This window comes from Eumetopias jubatus, unplaced genomic scaffold (genome assembly GCF_037043125.1).
Source record: "Eumetopias jubatus isolate StellerSeaLion01/CBP00866 unplaced genomic scaffold, mEumJub1_p1.0 scaffold_6, whole genome shotgun sequence".
Lineage (NCBI taxonomy): Eukaryota > Metazoa > Chordata > Mammalia > Carnivora > Otariidae > Eumetopias > Eumetopias jubatus.
Genome location: NW_028274812.1, coordinates 21,296,505 through 21,320,193, shown reverse-complemented (window position 1 = coordinate 21,320,193; position 23,689 = coordinate 21,296,505). Strand labels below are relative to the sequence as shown.

Sequence of the window (23,689 nt, the reverse complement as noted above, 5' to 3'; positions counted from 1 at the left end):
GGCAAGGATTTGCACTCACTGACTCCATCATTGCTCACTTTGGAATTAAAGGATGGTAGATAGAGTTGAAGGCCAAGGGAGTGAATGATACAAGGGTGTTAATGATCCTGGGATTGCTTTGGGCTGTCCCCATACTGAAGAAATCCCAAAAGGGGTTGAAGGGCTGTGGGGGAAAGAAGAGGTTTGTTCGTATTAAAGAAGTAGGAGCAAGGGTAACATTTTTTTTTCCAAGTTAGAAATTTGGAACCAAATAATGTTTTGAGTAGTGATGAGGTCTGAGGTTTGGACATACCCCAGTATGTAGCTAATGTGGAACATAAAAGGTTTTGAGATGAGGTGGCATTTAGAAGACCATCAGTATGTCTCTGGAAGGTGACAGGTGGTAGCTGGGTCTGGCCACCCATGGTCAAAGGGGAGTGGGCGGGCACATTAGTTTTAGTTGGTGAGAAGGCTGAGGCTAAGGGCAAAATGCTGTAAACCTCCTTTATTCTTGGCCTTTGTGGGAGAGAGATTATACAGTCCATCATGGAAAGGGTGGTAGGGGAGATGTTTTATCCCAGGAGCATCAAGATTCACTGAAAGAGAGGGGTTGAGGTTGCAGATATGAACAAGATGTAGTGGAGTGTGTTTATACATCAAAGAACACAGAGTCCACGATGTTGGGGAAAGGAAGTAACGAATCAGAGGCTGTGTGCATCTGGGGAGGGACAGTGGTCCAGGAGAGAAAAGGAGAAATGGGGAGGGAATAGGGTACTTGCTTGTTGGCAAATACAGGCACAAGGAACCAAAGTGTGAGCCAGAATAAGAAGGTGATTTGAGAGATGTGTTAGCTCAGGGGGAAGAGATGGGATGTTTGCAAAATTGTATTGCTAGAAAAGTCTGCAATGTCAGCTATTCCGAGCATTCAAATTGAGGGAGTGGAATCATTACCAAATTCTCTGGTTATGTGCAAGGTTCGGATAGGACTAGTTTGCCCTGATAGTTTCATTGAGATTTTGGTAAGAAGAGCGGAGGACAGGAAAAACATACCTCTATGGGAAACAGCTTATTACTTTAATAACACTTAAAACACATTTGTATTGTACTTTTTAAGCAAGTGCATGTTACTTTTAAAGCAACATTTTCAAGCATATTCTTGCCAATATCGATTAAATATATGGGGGAATAAACCAAAGTTTTGTACTTTCAGTATTTCTAGACACTGTAGAAAAATCAATTTTCTACTAAGAAAAAAAAAGAAAAAAGTTTTATTTTTTTATTTGTTAATCACCATACATTACATAATTAGTCTTCGATGTAGTATTCCATGATTCATCGTTTGCGTATGACATCCAGTGCTCCATTCAGTACGTGCCCTCTTTAATACCCATCACCAGGCTAACCCATCCCCCCGCCCCCCTCCCCTCTAGAACCCTCAGTTTGTTTCTCAGAGTCCATAGTCTCTCATGGTTTGTCTCCCACTCCAATTTCCCCCCCTTCATTTTTCCCTTCCTGCTATCTTCTTCTTCTTCTTTTTTTTTTAACATATAATGTATTATTTGTTTCAGAGGTACAAGTCTGTGATTCAACAGTCTTGCACAATTCACAGCGCTCACCATAGCACATACCCTCCCCAATGTCTATCACCCAGCCACCCCATCCCTCCCACCCCCACCACTCCAGCAACCCTCAGTTTGTTTCCTGAGATTAAGAACTCCTCATATCAGTGAGATCATATGATACATGTCTTTCTCTGATTGACTTATTTCACTCAGCATAATACCCTCCAGTTCCATCCACGTCATTGCAAATGGCAAGATTTCATTCCTGTTGATGGCTGCATAATATTCCATTGTATATATATATACCACATCTTCTTTATCCATTCATCTGTCAATGGACATCTTGGCTCTTTCCATAGTTTGGCTATTGTGGACATTGCTGCTATAAACATTGGGGTGCACATACCCCTTTGAATCACTACATTTGTATCTTTGGGGTAAATACCCAGTAGTGCAATTGCTGAGTCATATGGTAGCTCTATTTTCAACTTTTTGAGGAACCTCCATACTGTTTTCCAGAGTGGCTGCACCAGCTTGCATTCCCACCAACATTGTAGGAGGGTTATCAAAAAGAAAAGAGAAATGACCCAAATCAACAAAATCATGAATGAAATAGGAGAGATCACAACCAACACCAAAGAAATACAAACAATTATAAGAACATATTATGAGCAACTATATGCCAGCAAATTAGATAATCTGGAAGAAATGGGTGCATTCATAGAGATGTATCAACTACCAAAACTGAACCAGGAAGAAATAGAAAACCTGAACAGACCTATAACCACTAAGTAAATTGAAGCAGTCATCAAAAATCTCCCAACAAACAAAAGCCCAGGGCCAGATGGCTTCCCAGGGGAATTCTACCAAACATTTAAAGAAGAATTAATACCTATTCTTCTGAAACTGTTCCAAAAAATAGAAATGGAAGGAAAACTTCCAAACTCGTTTTATGAGGCCACCATTACCTTGATCCCCAAACCAGACAAAGACCCCATCAAAAAGGAGAATTACAGACCAGTATCCTTGATGAACATGGATGCAAAAATTCTCACCAAAATACTAGCCAGTAGGATCCAACAGTACATTAAAAGGATTATTCACCATGATGAAGTAGGATTTATCCCTGGGCTGCAAAAAGCTTTATTTTTAAAGTGAAATCACATCTTTTCTTTGCAAACTATATGTTGTTAGCAAGACTATGAAAATCAAATATCAGAAAATGCTATTTCATTCTTTGGAAAGTTCTACATCGCGTTAGTGTCATTGGTTTTTGGCAGTCTTGCTTCATCAGATGAGACTTGGGACATTTGCCAGCAGGCTCAATGTGCAGCATCATCGCTCCTTCTCTGACCTCAGCATCCTGAAGTGGCTTTGCAGTTCTTGCTCACCTTACCCTGTGTTCCCAGTAAGTGCAGTGCATTTAGAGTGTGTCATTAGCTCTTAAGTTGAGGTTTGGACAACATCCATTTTCCTTTGGATACCTTATTACCCTACTTATTCTTGACCCCTTGGTGATTCTGTTAATGCTAATTTTTTAGTTTCATGTTTTTCCATTAGAACTTGAAAGGCTCCAAGCTTGTCTTACTGATTTCCTCCTATTCATGGAGTTCAGTGTATCTGAATTTCAACTTTTTGAGATCAATGAAACTTAAATCAATCTTGAGAAGTTGTTTTTGCAATTATAAAAAAAATATTGGAACGTCTTTAAGATAAGTCCTGTGATCATGATGGACTCCTTAGAAGTATGCATATACCATTTGAGATTATTGACTTCTATGTTTAAGAAATAAATCTTGCTAATGATGATGCTTTTCAACAGTGATTTTTGCACTTGTGCATAATATCCAAATGGTAGTGTTTAATTATTCTGCCAATGTGCCAAATGGCTGTGTTGTTTCTTATATAACCTTGGTTTTCCTCTTTGTACTTCCTTTTTTTTTTTTTTTACTGCGTCTAAGATTTATTCATTTTTGTAGTTAATGGTTAAAGCTCTAACAATAGCATTTGTTAAAGAATTAGATGATATTGCCATCCCAAGTTATGAGCTAACCAAAGGAATTTGGGGGAGATTTTAGCTAAATATGGTTTTGCTTATTTATATGCAGTTGTTTGGTGTTTTGCTTAAATTGCTAAGTATTTAGAAGTTGGATGTTTTGGCCTCTAGCTTATTTGACATCATTGTTAATAGTCCTTTTTATGTTTTGCCTTGTGGATCTTTCATGTTAATAGGAGGAGTTTTTTGAGCTGAAGTAGTAAAGCAATTTATTCAAGGATCTACTTGACTACAATACTGTGAGGGTTAGCATATCTAAATTCTATATTCTTTTGTACCTTAGCCTTGTTGCTCCTTGTAATTCACATTAATAAGAAGGAAAAGACTCTCAGTCATATATCCATGTTTTTGAAGTTCAATAATACATAGGTGTCAGCATTTACAATAAGAATATATAGTTTAAAACATGAACAGGGATATGTAGAATAATACATATGGATTTATATGTAGATATACAAACACAAGTAAAACAAATGGATTAATTCTAAATTTGCTCTATATGATGTCTATATTTGTCCTCAGTCAAGGAATAAAATGAAGGAAAATTTAAAATACTACCAACTTTGGTTGGCAAAATAGAACTCGAGTGAAAAATAATCTGATGCCAATTTACACAGGCGTTTTTAAGGTTTTGGTAGAGAGTTACATGCACAGACTTACCCAGGAAAGCTTTTGTAATTCAGCAACATGTTTTTATATTTCATGCATTCATTTTTGTTAGTTGGTGGGGTGCAAGTTGAGAACTAATTACTTGTTATTACCCAAATAAGTTTTCATCATTATCTCTGTGCTACTTAATAGCAGCATAGTGGAGGGAAGTATAATTTTGAGTATTCACATGCCCACTTGTCTGTGTAGGTTTAGTTTTAAAATGTTTTTCACAGTGACTCACCTTCATTAGCTTTCCAAAAATGACAATTTGAAAGACAGTCTTCATTTGGATATGTGAGTTCTTATGTGCTTGTTAAAAATCAAGCCAGAAGGATTTGGGGGAGATGGTGGTAGAGTTTTTCAATATCTTTTGTCTTTGTCATTTTCTTCCCATTTCTAAATTAGTTACATAAAAAGAGAGCAACTAGACAAAAAGCCAACTCTCTGGGCAACATTTACAATAAAACTAGGTAATAAGATATCCCCCAAAATAAATCTGGGTGCTGACAAGCCACCCCTAGCCATAATACCTGCATGAAGATATCTATCATTAAGATAAAAGAAAAGGAAGCAAGGTGCCTGAGAAATGGAGAACCCCAAAACAGCAGGTGTTCAGTGGAGAGCTCAAAGGGCTGGTTTGGGAGCAGAGCTGTGAACCTGGGAGGGGCCCAGAGGGGAAGGTCTGAAGGTGCTGGGGTGCTCTGGGCTTCTGGAGTCTTTAGACCTGACCCCCCCCCCGCCCCCCGCCAGGGCTTCCCTCCAGGAAAAGAGCCTCAGGCTACATAAACTGCTAGGAATGACACCAACATAGCAGGTCAAAGCAACAGAGATGAAAGAAAGAAATGGTCCAGTCCAAAGTAGGGCAAGGGAATAGGACCAGGAAATCCCCAAAGTCAAGTGCCCTATTTTTGAATACCCAGCAAAAGCAATGGAAGAAGGAACCCTGTGAAGTTAGAGAAGATTTCCTGAACCTGCATGAAGCTTTCCTGAATTAGTAAAATTAATTTCACAACAATGACAAAATTGAGCAGCAGAAAGTATCAAGATCAAATCTCATATAAAGCAATTATAAGGAAATGATATGAGCCAAATAATATAAGTATAGTAAAGCATACCAGAAATATGTGCTCCTTGAACAGGTCAAAACTGTAACCTACTATTTTAAAATAAGCATAAGAAAATGAGCCAACACATGAAAGAAACCATAAATCAGAACTGGAAAATCTTGGAAAGGGTGAGGTGACAGAACTCAGGAAAGAATTAGAAATAAAAGGAAAACTCATTTCAAAAGTTAAGACTAATTAATTTTAGTCTTAATAAACAGAACAGTTAAATATCTTGAGAGAAATAGAAGGTGAATAAGATACAAACTTTAAAAGTCAAAAAGAAATGAAGAAAGCAATAAAAAAGATCCAAGAGAAAATGACAAATATTGAAGATAGGGGAAAAATTGAAAGTATGAATAATAGAAATGCAGAATAGGAAACCCTGAGTAAGACAGAACAAACACTAAAAATAAAAATCCAAGAAAAACCTTCCTTCCCACCAAAAAAGAAAAGGTGAAACTGTATTCTGAGAGTATATCACATGCCTGAGAACATTGACTCAGAGTGACCAATACTATAATATGTTCTGATAAAATTACTGGACTTCTGGGCGCCTGGGTGGCTCAGTTGGTTAAGCGACTGCCTTCGGCTCAGGTCATGATCCTGGAGTCCCGGGATCGAGTCCCACATCGGGCTCCCTGCTCAGCAGGGAGTCTGCTTCTCCCTCTGACCCTCTTCCCTCTCATGCTCTCTATCTCTCATTCTCTCTCTCTCAAATAAATAAATAAAATCTTTAAAATTACTGGACTTCAAAGTCAAAGAAAAAAAATCTTCCAGTCATTTAAACAAAACGAACAACGTGACTTAAAAGGAAAGAAAATTAAATAATCAGCAGCAAAGCTTTATGCCAAATAACTATTGGTATTATGATCTGAGGATGAAATTGAAAGAATCACTCTTTACTACACAAATTATCCAACATTTTAAGTTATCCATGTATTTCTTGAAAGAGTAGGTTTTTATTTATTGCTGTAAGAAAAGAAAGAAGGAGAACAATGGAAGGACATTTTTAAGAAACTCAGGGGAAAAAAGCATGTGAGCCAAGGATTTTATATTGAGAAAAACCAGCCTTCTAGTATCTAGTAAAGACACAGGAAAATTATCACCAATATACAAGAACTCAGGTAATATTGGTCCTATGAGTACTTCTTGAAGATTTACTAGAGACCAAGCTTCAGAAAAACAAAATAACTGAAGAAATAACATCCTAAGGACAGGTAGAGACCATTAAATATACTGTTACCTGTAGAATTTAAACGAAGTGGGGTTAACTGGAAGGGGTGCCTACTGGCCAAAGATAGGACAATTTGATCTTCGATAATGATAATAATTGCAATGGACCAAAAACCCATCAAATATGTTAAAAATCTACAAGTTCATAATGATACATGAAAATAATTTTAAAAAATTGGTCATCTTTGGAGAATGATAGGAATCTATTACTGGGGAAATTGGTCCATAAAAGGGAAAAATCAAACATGTAATCCTGCCTTTCCTGAATGAACTGTATGACTGAGTGACCAAAGAGTGGACAAGGGGCCATGCCTTCATATAATTATTTCAACTAATAAGTGAAAATGGATGATAGAATTAGAATGCCACCATTTTGAAACCCCCATTGAGTGGATATAGGCATTTAGCATGAAATCTGCTAGGCTCACAAAATAATGATAACCAGACATCATGTGCCTACCGAACACTACTGATGGTCTTGCCAGATCATCCCTGAAGCTGATGCATTCTCTGGATTCAGCTGCCAGTTTGCAGGCTATCCAGAGGACTGAAGAACTTGCTGAACTGCACCAAAAATATGCAATCAGCAAAGTTTAGCTAGGTCAAATTGCCTGTGTTTTCCAACAGATAAACTGTAAGGAAATGGCAAGTATGGACGAGAAATCTGTAGATTAAAAGTGAGTTAAAATATATCAGATTTTTTGAAATGAGCAACTAAAGTATCTAGGGATAGACTTCGGGGTGAAAAAGTATTTTTTACACACAAGGTAGTTGTTGCTCATAAAAATGAAGATAATGGTTATTATGGAAAGAAAGGGATGGAACAAGGCATGTGGAAGGGACTTCTGGAATGTCTGGCAAAGTTCATTTTCCTGACTGGATGGTACTTGCCTTACATATTCACTTACATATTCACTGAGCCATGCATTTGTTGTGTATCGTTTTGTATATCTGTGTTTTGTTTTACAAGAAAAAGAATTTAAAAATCAGTCCAGTCACAAACATTTTAAGAGTGGGTATCCCTAGGTGGTCAAAGAGCAGACAATTTTAATTTTTTTCTTTTTTCTCTTTCATGTGTAACTTTTTTCTAATTCTACTTATACAAAACGTGTCTTGGACATACAATTTAAAAGTCATAAAATGACATTTCAATATGAATTGGTAAAAATCAGCCACAGGGTAGCTTAATGTAATAATAGGTATTTTAGTCGAGGGCTATGGGTTCTTTCTCTTACAAAACTTAGGACTGTTGCATTTTTCTAGGAGAAGGGATATAGTGCTGGTATAGTGAAAAAAAAAAAAAACAACCCAGGTTTGCAAGAGCAGCTTTCTCCTTATTGACTTGTAGGTCTGAAAGCTTTAGTGTCAGCTTCCGGAGGGGTCAAAAAAGTAATGCTAATCTTACCACACTTGATGGTAAAAAGAGAATGAAGGAAAGCTATTTATAAGGTGCAGAGTTCTATGCCCTTATGTTCCCCTTCCCTCATATAATGAGATCTACAAAATCTTTTGTTCCCTTCTTTCTTTTCTTAACAGCAATAAATAACCTAGTCTTTCAAGAAATACATGGATCACTTAAAATGTTGGATAATTTGTGTAGTAATGAGTGATTCTTTCCATTTCATTCTCAGCTCATAATATCAATCGTTATTTGCTTTAAAAAGAAAGAGAACAAAGTATTATACCTAGCTTGAAGATAGAGTTGTATGTGATTATATTCATTACGCTAGGTGGGTGGTCCTCTTGTTTGCTTTTTACCAAACTATTGCTCTAGTGCTTTGAAATAGAGAGATATTAGGTACTGTCATAGGTAGCAAATTAGACCAAATATGTAAAAATACGTTTTAACTTTTGTTGGTGAGAATATAGGTGTAATTCATTTTCTTGGCTTGCTTTCAACTAAAGAATTACATTTTGCTAACCTGAATATAACACCTGGTTTTTGTGGGTTGAATTACTTTCCACTTTTTCTTTTAATATTACATAAAGTTTATAGCATTGGTGAATTCAGTGCATTTAGATTGTAAGTGTTGGTGGAGGTTTTTTTTCCCCCTTGATATGAAAATTCCTGAGGAAATGAAAATATGCTATTTCTGCATGAGACTGCGCTTTTTTTCAAATATTAAATTTGAGCATCATCACAATTAACTTCAGCCCCTGCTATAACTTTTTGGGAAGTAGGTAGGTACTTTTTGTTTTTTGTATTTTGTTTCGTGGGAGATGGGGTTTTTGGTTGTTGGTTGGTTGGTTTTGCTTTGTTCTTCCATGTCTGGAATGTCTTTAGCTAAAGAATGTTTGATGTGGAATTGGACGTGTACTTTAGAATGATGTGTCATTTTTTTTTTCCCCAAGCAAAAGTTCATGTTGAAACCTAAATATGGATAAGCTAGAAGAACATTATGCTAAGTGAAAGAAGCCAGTCACAAAAGACCACATATTGTATGATTCCATTTATAAGAAATGTCCAGAATTGGGCGCCTGGGTGGCTCAGTTGGTTAAGCGACTGCCTTCGGCTCAGGTCATGATCCTGGAGTCCCGGGATCGAGTCCCGCATCGGCCTCCCTGCTCGGCAGGGAGTCTGCTTCTCCCTCTGACCCTCTCCCCTCTCATGCTCTCTCTCTCTCTCGCATTCTCTCTCTCAAATAAATAAATAAAATCTTAAAAAAAAAAAAAGAAATGTCCAGAATAGGCAAATCCAAGAAACAGAAAGTAGATTATAGTGGTTGCCAGGAGCTGAGGGGAGGTGACGGGGTTAGGGTGGAGGCGGGAGTGCTCGTGAGTGGGTACAAGGTTTCTTTTTTGAGGTGATGGTTGCACAACCCTGTGAATATAGAAAAAGCACTGTGTTGTATACTGCCCTGGCAGAGGTGGACTGGTAAGTGTCCTGGTACCTTGCCCCCCTGGCCTTCTGCCCCACCCACACCACTCAGGGCCACCCGAATTGAAAGCCTGGATATGGCTCGAAAACCACTGGGCTAAATGGTAAAACGTTTTTATTGCCAGAGGAAGGTGGACCAAGTAATGGAGGCCAGTACTTCCGTATCTCTCTGTATATTAACAAGGTGTTAAGAGCAGACAGAAAAATAAATTTAGTCATAAATGCTTATCTTTGCATTGGGGTCTTCTTTTTTATATTTCTGTCATGGAAAGCTTCTTCCCTTCTTTTCTTCTTTATCAAAACATTTCAGGGAGAACGTATCTATAAATGTAATGAGCCGCAGTTGTGCAACCCATTGCCAGAGGTCCAAATGTCCTTCATAAGGTGATAGGTCCTTTTGGCTTTATTCTCAGTCCCAGGCGTCCCTTCTCTAAGACTTTCCTTCTTTACTTCCAAATGTTATTCTGCTTATTTCTCCTGTTCTATCTGGTTAGGTCTTAGTACCCCCAAACCATTGTCTCTCTTAGCAACACTTTTCCTCTATGGAGTGCCTTGGATTCTTTTTCTTTTCATTAATAGCTTATTTTCTATAAAATTCTTCTTTATCTTTGGAAGGATCTGTACCTAAATAACTACAGACATTATGTAGTTTATTCTGTGTTATTCAGGAAAAGATTAGACACTGTGGGTCTGATGGCAAAGGCCTAGTGCCAGTGTGGGTGGTCCTTGCTATACTTTTTTTTTTTTAGTAAAATTAAAATTGATGAACTTACATTATAAATAGCTTGGGCTTATTCCTCTCTGCTCTGCAAGCCTAGAGAATCAAAAGTTCTCTTAATTGTGTACTAGAAGCAGACACATTTAGGTAGAATGAGAGCAGATGGAAAGCAACAAAACCACATAAGGGCTGACTCAGAATTTAGTTGTTTTAAAAAATAGTTATATTTTTTAAGCTTCTGTTTGCAAAACAAGTTTGTGTGAGTCCTGGGCATGCTTGTCATGGAGGAAAAGATGGACTGGGGAGGGTGCAAGGAGAGGGGGGCAGGCAGCAAGTGAGCAGCGTATTTAGTACTGGGTTTGTTATTATAGAAAAGTTCTCCGTTTTGTAAAGCGATAGGAGTGAGGTCTGTCCAGGTTTAGGTTGAATAGCCAACTAGGAGTCAGACGAACAAGGTTTTAATTCACTTCTCTGCAGGTAATGTGAATATTTTAAATGCCTCTTCACAAGGACTGAAGTTGGTGTCTGTATAACATATTGTAAATAAAAACTAGAATTGTCACATGACAACCAGGACTCATCATTAAATAATGTCCAGCATATATTGAAGTCTGGAAAAGGAGAAAGCAATAAATAAGAGAGAAGGAACAGGGCCACAATATTGTAAGGAATACTGTCAGTTTGTCTTTCCCAACCATACAAACATATAATTATTTGACATGGACTAAATTTGTAATGCGATATAAAATGTTACTCTTTCCTTGACCATTTCAAGATGATTAGTTAATAATCATTTAGGGTGAGGTGACCTGAAATCTGTCCCCACCCCATCCGCTCCTCCTATCCCATGAACTGTTCCCAAAGCCTCAGCTTCTTACTTTAATATATGCTGGCTTGTGTGAAGTCAGTAGGAGGTATATAGCTCACCCTCATTTATTCACTTTAGTTAAAACCATATTATATCCAAAATGCTTCATCATCACTAAACACACTTAATAGCACATCACAGCTCTTTTATTAATAGGAATCAACCAATAACATTGCCAAAACTAATTTTACTTTTTGGCCCAATTTTTTAAATATTGGGGAAATGAGCTAGTTATGAAAATTAAAAAATTACGAACTGATTGCTGGATATTATTTAATGACGAGTCCTGGTTGTCGTGTGATTTCATGACATGCTGTGTTGTTCCAGAAATACATAAAGCTACCGAAATTGTTGTTATTTATATCTGCTCGAATTTTATTATAGCTAGATATCTCCTTCCATTTTAATGGAAGAAGTATAATTTTTTTTCAACTTCCTAGACAACATCTGGGGAAGATGTACGAGACTTCACAAAGGTGCTGAAGAATAAGTTCAGATCAAAGAAATACTTTGCCAAACATCCTCGGCTTGGCTACCTGCCTGTCCAGACAGTTCTTGAAGGTGACAACTTAGAAACGTAAGTTTAATTTTAATATTGAAACGTCTGTGTACCCTTTTCTCTGATGTTGTCACTTATTATGTTAATGATACAAGAGAAATTATCTGATACCAGAAAGAATTTTGGTAAAATGTTTCATTTTTTTAAATTTTTACTTTTTTTTATTTAAATTCAGTTAGCCAAAGTATAGTACATCATTGGTTTTGATATAATGACCAATGAGTCATCAGGTCAGTGCAGTGTAACACCTGGTGCTCAGCACATCACGTGCAAAATGTTTCATTTTAAAAGAGGTAAATAACCTTGGAATCAGTCTTCACAACATGAGTTTTTGCTGTTTGATTTGACAATGCCACAGCTAAAATTTTAGGTAAAGTGTTCCTCCACTTTTAAAATATGTATTACTGTGTGTTCAACCTTTGCCTTGGTCGTCTCTTTTCCTCTTAAAAATCCTTAAAGCGAATTGTGTTATGCACTGTTTCATGATTTTATTCATTTTCCATTTTTCCTCCTGTGGGGAGGGTTTGCTATTTCATGTAGTATGTTTTACACTTATTTTACATGTTTTTACTGTAAATTTATTAATAATATTGACTATCTTGCTTCATATATACCTGTGCTAAAATCGCATCAAAATCTTGATGAAATATTTTTAATTTCTTTTCTCTTAAGCATGAAGGCAGCAAAACGAGATAGGTTTATAGGTACATAAAATAGACAAAATTTCTTAAAAGTGTGTAATTTGAGTTTATAAACATAAATGAAACAAAGTCTCAAAATAGCAAAATTACTATGGCATTATAAAGAAAAGAAAAATAACAACTTTTAACCTGAAGTGAAAAGGAAAAGAATTCTAAAGCAAGCCAGAAGAAATGCAAGAAGTTTAAATTATTGAACAATGATATATCAAGATCAAAGTAGATCTGATTTTAAATGTTTGAATCACTTTTTAAAATTGCAGCATAAATGCACCTGCTGAGGCAATTTTCTTGTGCTCGAATCCTGGGAAAAATTAACTTTTATTGCTAATCATTAGCAAAGCGCCTAGTCATAAAAATGGTGATGTTTTAGTTACAGAAAGATGCCCTCTCAAATGACTCTAGAAAAGAAGCTCAGAGGTGTGAAGTGTGAAGTTTTCTACATTCTCCTGTAAAGAAAATTGTAGTGAGAAGTATAAGAAGTGTGTTGAGTACAGTTTTTGTGAAATCCGTCTTTCTTTCTTTAACCTTCAAAACTCTTAGTTCATTTTATTGTGTGTATGAGAGATTCACAGAGAGTAGTCATAGTCTGGTATTAGGACAATCTACGACTCAAAGATGTCAGAATGGAAGGATAGACTATTTAGCTTGGATTTTTTTTTTTTCCATATAAAGCTTTGTATTGTATTTTCCATATAAAGCTTTGTATATGTATTTTCCATATAAAGCTTTTTTTCCATATAAAGCTTTATATTCCATATAAAGCAAAGCTTTCCATTGGCTTTGCTGAGTTTATGTACAAATGTATGTTGTTGTTTTTTGTTGATTTGTGGAACTTCTAAGAAGTAGAAGAAAGACCACAGTCGAAGCACAGTAGATATTTGATCCCTCAATATATAATGTTATGGGTGCACAACTGTGTATATTGATAGATCCCAAAATACCACACATTTAAAGCATACAGAAAAATTCTAACTTTCTGATAACTTTGCTCGATATCAAACTGTATACAGTTAAAATATTATGCCTCCCAGTTATTTTTTCCACAGTCCATTTTAGAATAAATTTTTTTGGAGCAATTTCAGTTTAAAGAGAGCTATTCAAATACTTAAAATCCATAAGGAAAAGTAGATTTTTGGTTGTCTCTTTGTTTTGTGGATATATTTTTGTCTTTTTCTTCAAAAGGTTATATGATTTTACATTCTTATTTGTTTTACTATCTAATATATAGTTTAACTGGGCTGAACACCCCATGATAAACGCATAATTTTACTTCCCTTGGTATCAGATCTAATTAACCTTTGGAGTAGCTGCCTGAAGCATAGAAGGATCACATAGTGCTTTTGTTTACAGGACAATTTGATAGGCTTGAACTAGTGATGTGCCTTTCACTCTTAGGATAAACCACTGGCATTTTGTGTCCCATTTCAAATATCTACATCCTTCATATGAATCATGCATCTAGATCGATCTTTTATACTCCTTTTATGCATTTTTGATAATTTGCCTTTTCATGTCAAAATAATCATTGACATCAATCATTCTATTCTGAGTGACTTAAAGACACTCAGATGAAAAAGAACAGAAAAGCATACCAAATAATTTTGTGCTATGATTTTTGGCTGTGATTCTGAAAATGCTTCATTTCATCTATCATCAATTTGCCTGAATTTTCAGGGAGAGGTAAATAAGAGAAAGAAAGGAAGGAGTATAAGATTAAATCAGATGTCACAAGATGCTTTTTGAAAAAGATTTATGAGATACTGGATAGAGTGGGCAGGTTTTCTTCTTTTTTTAATTTTAGAACGCATTCTTAAAGTCAGTATAGTTCATTTTTCTGCTGAGCCCTTTCTAGTACAGGGCCACTTAATCTTCTGGTGTAACAATTTATGTGAGTGGGTAGTAAAGTTTGATTTCGTTTGTTCTCCTGTTTGTGAGAGAACATTGGAGAAAAACCAGTCAAGTGGTAAATGTGTTGAAGTTATTTATGAAGCTGATTAGAATTGTCTTTTGCATCTTTCTCTTTCATTCCTGCAAAATGTAATGTCTTATCCCCTATCCGGTAATTATACATGCATACATAGAGGGGATTTGGGAGAAAAACGAGTTATTACTAAAAGGAGGTAAACAAACCCATGCTTAGGTTTTTTTAATTAATTTCGTAACTATATGTGCAAGAGTTTTCAAAAAATAAATCAAAATAAATGAGAACTTGATTAAAGAGTTACCATTGCTGTGGTGAGCAATGGTAACTCTTCAGTCCATTTGCTTCAGAGTAGGTGGGTGCTCCCAGTGTGCTGTGAATTGTGTAAGACTAATGAATCACAGACCTGTACCCCTGAAACAAATAATACATTATATGTTAATTTAAAAAAAGAAAATAAACCTAAGAAACAAGCTAAAAATAGTGGTAAAAGTCATTTGAGAATTGTGAGAGATTATTATTGGCTAAAAGGTAGGTTGGTTTCCCTAAAGATCAAAGAAGTAAAATAGACACTTCTGCCTGGTATTGGTTAAAGTGGAATAGATGAGTTTCATGGTCTTTCGAGTTGTTACTGGAGCAAGAACCAACTCATGCACTGGGAGGAAGTGAGGAAGTAAGTCTCAGCTAAACTGAGACCTGGAAGATTCATAGAGCCAGACGTGCAGGGTTTGGTGTGGGAGGAGGAGAGGGAGAGTTTCTAGGCGAGGGAAGTATTTTCAAAAGCCCAGAGACAAGATCATTTGGGAAACTGGGGTGGGAAGCTGGGAATAGTGGCAAGAAATGAGAGTGGGGAGAGAAGCAGGACCCACATAATGAAGGGCCTTGTAAGTCGTGCCAAGGTGTTTGGATTTTATCCTGAAAACAGTAGAGAACCATTGAAGGTTTATTTGTGAGAGCACACTGGGGCCCCACCTACTCTGGGCCAAATGGATTGAAGAAGGCAAAAGACTGGAAGCCTAAGGCATTGAAAGAATCATTAAGTTCTTCAAGGAAAGTCTGGATTATATTTTATATAATATTAAGTATATTTAATAGAGTCTAATTCACGGCATATTAGTGTGTGATTAACCAACAAAACACCCCATTCAGCCCCTGCTCTGGAAAGCAGGGATAGGCTACATTATTAACTATGTTTGATTTTGAACCCTCTTTAACTGTAGACTCTAACTATGCAGTGGGATATTGCCTTGTTTTTATCTCCCAGAATTAAATGAGAAAATTTATCACGTAACCTTTTTTTCTACAAATCAAAATACTTTGAAGTCAATGAGGCCTAAAGTTTGATTTTTTTAATCTTACTTATTTTCTTAGAATTCTATGTTCTCAATATATAAAACACTTTCGAGAACTTCGGTTCAGCTTTCTACCTCTGCCATTCTTATCTTAGTTCAATGAATCACTTTTGTGCTAACTGAATTAACTTCGCAAGAACCAGTTATGCAGTTTCACAAAGCTTTTCTGAGTTCAATTAAAATCAAAAGTACATATTTTTCTTGTGCTTAAAGTTTGCCACAGGTGTTGTAGTACACTTGAATTTTAGAAATACTCTCTGAGTAGCTACTATTTTTTTTGGAAAGTTTATAGCAAATCATTCACTTGACATTTAACATCCATATCTCAGAGTTAAGGAAAAGTAATGATGTAAAAGATGATTGAATAATACTGTGTTGTTTCATTATTGTTGTAACTAGCTTATATGTGGATGTTTAAGTCTATTTACAAATATTCTGACAAACACAGACTGGATTAATGCCTATTTTTGAAAGTAGGTCCATATAGTCTTAGTTTTTCAGCCCAATAAGATGCCCTTCATCTCCTTTTAATCTTTGCTCTTCAGACATTAACTTGTGCTTCCCAGTAGCAGCTAATGAGATCATTAATGTTTTCTTAAGTTTCTATGTATAATAGAAATAGCAGAATCAAGCAGATTTAGAATAATTTAAACTTTCCTTCTTTGTTTCAATCAACATGAGCTTGTGTGGGAGACTATTTAATCAAATAAAGAACTAATTTTCTTTAGACTTTTAAATTCCCACATTCATCAGCACCTCACCCCACTCTCCTCAAAAAAAAAAAATAGTGTTTTTCATTATGTTCAGTTGTTTTCGAAGGATATTTCATGGAGACGTGGGGATTTCTAGGCAGTTTTTGAGGTTGGAGAGTCCCCAGGGCTGGAAGTGGTACTGAAGGGTCAAACTCCAGATTCAGGCAAGAACACATTTCCTTATCATTTTCATAGATTGAACTTCCAGAAAAAATTTTGTTTGGAGAAAGTGTATCATCATCTAGTTGCTTTCAGCTTTATTGATAATGTGAAATTTGGGGCTGGGTGTAGGGGAGAGGATTTAGGTGTAGCATCTTCTTTCAGCGTCTCTGGGAGGTTGAGATACTTTGTGCGTACTCGGGTTTGAATTTTTACATTTAAAACTGGACAAGGAATCAGAGAAATCTTGTTTTATTGCAACTCTGCCATCAATATATAATGCAGTCTTTGGAATTTCTGACCAAGTTTCTTCTCCAGGAAAAACAAGAATCTGATTGCATCATCTCTCAGTATATCGTGGAGCATTATCTTTTCTATTATTCCATGTTTTTGAGCTATTGTAGAGCATTTTGTTTCTTTTTTTTTCAATGAGACTATTTAAAGATGCGTTTGCTCTCCTGTAACAAATGTCCTGTAATATCTGTGAAAAGCCCCTGCAGGCACTTGAATGCGCAGCTTCTTCTCTAGAATAAACAGGGACTTCTGCTACTTTTGATTTCCCCGTGGTGCACCTCAGGGCAACCAAACGTGCGAGTGGAAGACAGCTGAGAAAGTCTTCTCCCCCCGCCTCCCACTGCCTTTGTCTGCAGTCGCTCTCAAGTGCTAGTTCTGTGACTTCTGTTTCCCTCTCCCCCTCCGCAGTCCTGTCACTCTCATCAGCATGTGGCCGGAGCACTATGAGTGAGTATTCACAGCTCCATCTGCAGGAGCCGGTACTCTGATCCGTGTCATTAGCATGGGGGTAATTACGAAACTCTTGAACTAAAAGAATAGTCTGCCTCCTGGGTAACAATCCTCATGGTTTGTTTGCATGGCAAATTCACTGTTTAACTAAGCTAACATTCCTAATAGTGACGTCTGTCGATATTCGGGCATAAAATTGTTTCTTTGCTTTTTCTTTTATAGCCCCTCACAGTCTCCTCAGCTGTTTCATGATGACACCCATTCCAGAATAGAACAGTATGCCACACGGTAAGAGACTTTGATAGGAGCCCTCTGCTGCGTTGCCACCCAGAATGTATCTATTTCTGTATGAATCCTATATCATTGACATGCCTTGATTTAAGAGATGTTTTGCAAGAGTTGTGACTCCATTATATTTGGAATCTGGGTTCTCATCTTTCCATGTTGTGATTTGCACTTTATCAAAGACTTGCTATGCATTCTATGAAGAGTGAATCTCCATGGAATGTGATTATTGAGCTCATGAGAATCCAAACACTAGACAAGCAGGATTTAGATAATATAACCCATTTCAGTGAATGAGTGTAGGAACTGAAAGTGTTCTCAGGAGTTGGTGCACATATGAATTACAATATGTAATTAAGTTTATGCTAATGCTTTATTATAGAGGTTTATTTTAGAGTCCTTAAACAATGTAGAATACAGGGTGGTCTTGCTGGCATGCACACTTTCAGAAAAGAAGTGTATATAGGAAGTGTCTGTGGAGTTAGCAACTAGCTGTTCCTAAAATGGTTAGTTCAAACATCACATAAATAGTAACATTTGAACTGCGTCTTGGCCAGATAGAATTTCTGGGAAAAGGTAGGCTTAGACTAGTGGAAAAACATACTTACAAGCATTGAGCTGGGAAAGAACATGGCTTGTTTAAAGGAGTGAGGAGTGAAGGAATAGAAGCTGAAGTCTAATAATGAAGCCCCACTTGCTAAGGAGTTGGGTTATGCCTTAGGTAAAGGGGGTCATGGTGAGTCTTTAGACATGAGAGGAGCATAATCAGATTTGTGAGAATGGAGACCAGTTGTAGGCCTAGGAGATCAGTTAGGAGCCTAGGTGAATTAGGAGTCTATATAGCATGGTAAAAGATGAAGGCGACAAGCCTTAAGGCAGTGGTGATAGAGAGGTAACTCAACATTAGATGTTGTTTTAAGTTCCCGATCTTATTAGAAGATTTAGACCTTTTCATATTTTGTCAGAATTATGACAGTGTGAGAACAACAGAGAATGTACCTCAGTTGACCATGCCCAATGGGGCCACCTTATGGAACCTCTTTATTTTCGTTTTTCAGGCTGGCCCAGATGGAAAGGACTAATGGATCTTTCCTCACTGATAGCAGCTCCACCACAGGAAGTGTGTAAGTAAATCATGAAATTAGCACTGCCGGGGAAGGCCAGGTCTTTGCATCATGGCTGTCGGAAATAATCTTCATTGATTGTGGCTCTGAATTTTGATCCCAATCAAAATTGGTGTGTGATTACAAAAATGTCTAGATAGATTTTATGCTTGTTTATTTAGTTTCGTATAAGTTAATGAAAAAGTCCTGTATTTGTCAACTAATTTGCTTCAGGAAGATCAGATTGTTCTATTTATAAATACAGGTATAGATACTTATTCCATTTGTCAGGTATTTCTTGTTGATTTAACAAAGGTATTTCCACAGAATACATGCCCTTCTGTAAAATCCTCTTCCTTCTGCTGGCTCACTTTTCTCCATAATCCCTGCCATTTAACAACTATGACCCACACAAGCTTGGACATATACTCCCCACTCTTCACTGAAAACTGTTATTTCCTCTGCCAATATTTTATTATATTAGCAACAAGGAAAAGTCTCATTGACTTTAGAAAAATACTTAAAAAAAACTTTCTAGGCAAATATTTTATCTCTGATTATCCTACTATTGTGTGTCATCTTGCCTTGGAACTTTTCCCTTTTTTTCTCCCCCCTCCTTGGAATTAACATTTTTGATTTTGCATGATGTCTAAAAGATTTCAGTAGTGTCAAGTTTACTTGACGTAGGTAGGTTCACTGTTGTTTGCATCTGGTGGGAAGCTGTCAGTCAGCCAGGAAACAGAACGTAGTTACAGAACGTAGTACTCGGCTCTTTTGTACTAAAAAAGACCACGAAGAGAGCCAAGTTGCAGTAGCTTAAGCACTCTAAATGACAAACATTTTAAAGAACTTAAATTTGGTTTTAATTATTTTGGCTTTAATTATTATTTTTCATTTCATCTAATTCCTTGGCTATTGTCAACCTTGTGGAAATTATGTTGATTCAGAGAATACTCGAGATTTCTAACTGCTTTATATAAAATATATGCTAGTAGCTAAATATGAAACAAGCATTATAAATATGTTGTTATCTTGGCTTGGGAATCGTTTCACATTCATAGTACATGAATAATAATGTATAAATCACTACTGTATTCTTGTAAAGTATTAACATGCTAATGTTTGAAATTTAAAAACCTCCTGACATTTTTATTTATAAGCTTAATGATAGTAAACCAGTTTTTAAAATACTGACAGGGAACTATTCTACATTAGAGTGCTTAAGCTACAGGAAGTTTGTAAGCTATTTGGTAAACAGAGCCATTATAGAAATTAATTTGTATATACTTACAATTAACTAAATTAGATTCAAATGAAAACAAAAGGCATACTCAAACCCCATCATGCCCTCATTACTCTACTTCATTTTACTATTATCTGTGTTCTTGGGGTAATTTATTTTATTGTATTTGTCAGATGGTGTACAACTCTGTATCTTTTCCAAACTCTACATTCAGTAAAGTCATTAGCTTGAAATTGGCCTTGATGAAAGTATTTAAACCATAGAAATTGCAAAAGCTACAATTCAGGGCCCTTTTATTCCTTTATTTATTTATTTATTTTGGAAAGCTCATTGAATGTTTATCAACATGCCACTGCCACACACCCAGTACCGTAAAAGTCCAGAGATGTAAATACTGTCCCCAGGAATCCTACCAGCTAGAGGAAAGATCCATTGATAAGTGTTTTTAGAGGAAGAACATGGGTAGGCACTTTTTTTTTTAAAGATATATTTCTTATTTTGCCGGGGGCGGGGGGAGAGAATGCAAACGGGGGAAGGACAGAGGGAGAGAGAATCTCAACCAGACACCCCGCTGAGCTGGGAAGGACAGAGGGAGAGAGAATCTCAAGCAGACACCCCGCTGAGCTCAGAGCCCAACACTCAGGACCCTGAGATCATGACCTGAGCCAAAACCAAGAGTCAGATGCTCAACCCACTGAGCCAATGTAGGTGCCCCTGGTGGGCATTACTGATAGACAAATGAATGACCCCTCAAAGAACTTCACATCCTAATCCCTGAGAGCTGTGCATGTGTCACTTTATATGTCAAAAGGGACTTTGCACATGGGATTAAGTTAAGAATCTTGAGATGGGGAGATTATCCTAGATTATTTAGGTGGACCCCGTGTAATCCCATGAATCTTTATAAGGGGGGGGGGAGTCAGTTAGAGAAAGATACAGCCATGGAAGCAGAGGTCAGGTACAGAGAGATTTGCAGATGCTATGCTGCTGGCTTTAAAAATAGAGGGATGCAGGTGGCCTCTGGGTCCTGGAAAAGGCAAGAAACAAATTCTCCCTTAAACGTAATATTCAATTAAATTAATAGCATATGAATGTGTTTATCGGCCACTAAAGAGAAATCATTTTCCAGTCACTGGTGCATTCATATTTTCTTAGGGACTATGTTAATAAGTCTTATTTTGATAAAGCCAGTCCTGGAAGTCCTTTGCTCTTTCACAGTTTGCAATACTGAGTATTCTGGGGTTCTTTTCCTGTGACATGGCAGTGATTCTGCCATTCAGGTGAGGTTGCAAACAAGGACTCTGAGTCCCTGAAGCCCTGTGCTGGATCGGGAATCCACTGGTTTGACTTGGAGTGGTCACCTTTTCTCACTTCAGTGTGTAATATTTACTTATCTAAGCATTTCCACTTTAGTTGATACTATTGAATTGACAAAGTGAGTAAGTATTATACATACTACAATAAATACCTTTCCTCCCGGTGGAAAGAGCCTTACAGTGAGGATGCTTCTTACCTCCTTTGGGCTGATGGTGCTCCTCAGAATTTGTGATGGAAGGGTTAGGAACCAAGCCCCACTATTTATTTCTCTGAGTGTCCTTCTGTGTTTCTCCATCTAATAATTTAGCATCTTGGATCACAAGATACAGGAAGAAATCGTCACTGCTCTTAATAGGATGCTGTGCTGTTCCTTCTTTGCTTTCAGCTTACTTGTTACCTACAGGACCTTACTGTAGCAGCAGGAAGTATGCAACATACTCCAACCCTGGCCTTTCCCCGGAAATTTCCTAAAGCCCCGGCATTGACAGGGTCATAACACAATCCTGAGATAATCGAGGACAGTTTTCAGTCCATTTAACAGTATCGCCAGCTTTGGAGCGAGGGTTCGGGGGCTTCCCAAGGAAGCCTTGGCTCTTCTGCTTCACTCTTAGGTCTATCATGAGGCAACCAGCATCAAAATATTAGCAATTTGTATTGTTGTTGGGAAAAATTGAAAGCTAACTCAGAGTGCCTTAAGCCAAAAAAAAAAAAGTAATAGCAAACTTCTACAATACATTTTAGAATTTTTCTCATTCCTGAATTCTCAACCTTTCCTACAGGCCCTTTTGCGTGGAGGTTTTGTGATCCCAATAGGTCATAAAAATATCATTAGGTTTCTCTTGAATAACAACAGGGTTGATACAAAAACAACCACCATCTCTCCGTCTGTGAATAGCGTACTGGGAGCCGGGCACCGCTCTAAGCAGTTTGCCCATCTTTGCTTCTTTAATCCTGGTAGGACCCCTTGAGATGCTACTCTTGTTTCTGTGACCACCGTTTAACAGATGAGTAATTTGAGGCCCTGAGAGGTTAAGGAGCTTACCCAGGGTCTCACCCTCCAGAAGTCGTGGGATTCAGACCCAGTCAACCAGGGAAGCCTTCCCACACGGGAGCACTGCAGTGGGGGTGAGGATGCGCGGGGTCAGCGCACCTGCAGTCCTCCTTGAGGTCATCCCTTTCCTTGTCCCAGGCCTGCCCATTCTCCATCCACACCTCGGCTTCACAGTCCAGACCTAATTAGAGGATTTTGTAATTCAGTACGTCCAAGACTGATCTACTAAATGTGGTTTGGGATGATCTCAGCCATAGGTGATGAAAGAAATCCTTATACTTTAGGGTGTGAATTTTGAGATTTGAACTTGTGATTTTAAATTACCCAAGGTCCTTTCAGTCATTTGTATTTCAAAAGCAGCCATCCTACCCTGCAGTTTGAGCATTTCTCTGCCCCTCAAATTGGTCTATGGACCCAAGTGCCTGGCCCCCAGCAGCGTTCATCCTCTGTGAAGCTGGTTAATTCATTGTTGCATTCCCATGCATCACGGGCGGCTGCCTCCCCAACCTAGACATGAATCAGTCTCATAGCTACTCCCCCACATAGACCCAATTCCCAGTGCTCCCTTTCCTTCTGAAAGTCTGCCTCTAGACAATTTAAAAAGGCATGAATTTTGAGGATATTAATATTCTTCAAAGGAGGAATTGAACATCCATGACTCAAACTGAAACAGGACCCAGGATAGTCCTGGGGAATCTCAGTAGCAGGAACTCAAGGACAGATCCTTAGACCACTACCATTAGGATGTCTCCCTCCATCTGCTATCTGCCCTTGAGGGACACTGTCTTATGTGGAAAGATCAAACTTGGTTCTGGTTTGCACTGGCATCGCTGTTTGGAACAGAATAATCCTTGAGAGGAGGGAAATTATTGTTATTTTTATTTTTATTTATGTCGTGCCTACTTGCAAAAGGTCATTGAATGACTCACAGTTCTTTCGTCATCAAATATGTATTAATTTTGTAATCTAGTGTTTACTCTGTGCGACTTAAAGATAGTATAATTATATTCCATTTAATGGTATCTCAGTGGTGCCGACTTATATTTTTGCAACCTTTCTATTTTAGCACTATTGACATTTAAAGGCCCTCATCTGGTACCTCATGTACTATCTGTCTTTAAAGGGTATGCTCTTGTTTTTTACTGCATATAATTAAGAACTTGAGTTTATTTATTTTTATATTTAATTTTTAGGCCTAATAATCTGTGAGAAATAATGCTAAAATCGTATGTTATACATAAATGATTTTTTTTAGAAGTTGCCTTAAATCCCTTTCAGATACCTCAGTGAAAGAATGTAATGATAGTGGTGATGATGGTGATTATAATAATAAGTTAAACCCTATCAACTCCCTAGAAGAAATGAAGCTATATCAAATGTTTACAACAAGATATATCTCAGATCTAATTTTGACTTGTTTGTGTATATATTTATTTCACTGTGGCTAGTCC

The 23,689-nt window shown here is 37.2% G+C and overlaps 1 protein-coding gene across 8 annotated transcripts in view; it reads left to right on the top strand.

Annotated features, from left to right (window-relative positions):
• UTRN (utrophin) overlaps window positions 1-23,689 on the top strand; it is a 500,702-nt gene that overhangs the window by 458,698 nt on the left and 18,315 nt on the right. For 7 of the 8 annotated variants that reach the window (XM_088023855.1, XM_088023858.1, XM_088023854.1 and 4 more), the window contains 4 exons: window positions 11,492-11,628; window positions 17,198-17,236; window positions 17,462-17,527; window positions 18,583-18,648. In XM_088023855.1, the coding sequence (XP_087879981.1) occupies window positions 11,492-11,628; window positions 17,198-17,236; window positions 17,462-17,527; window positions 18,583-18,648 (308 nt within the window). The remainder of the gene's footprint in view (window positions 1-11,491; window positions 11,629-17,197; window positions 17,237-17,461; window positions 17,528-18,582; window positions 18,649-23,689) is intronic. The other variant, XM_088023856.1, reaches the window with a different exon arrangement.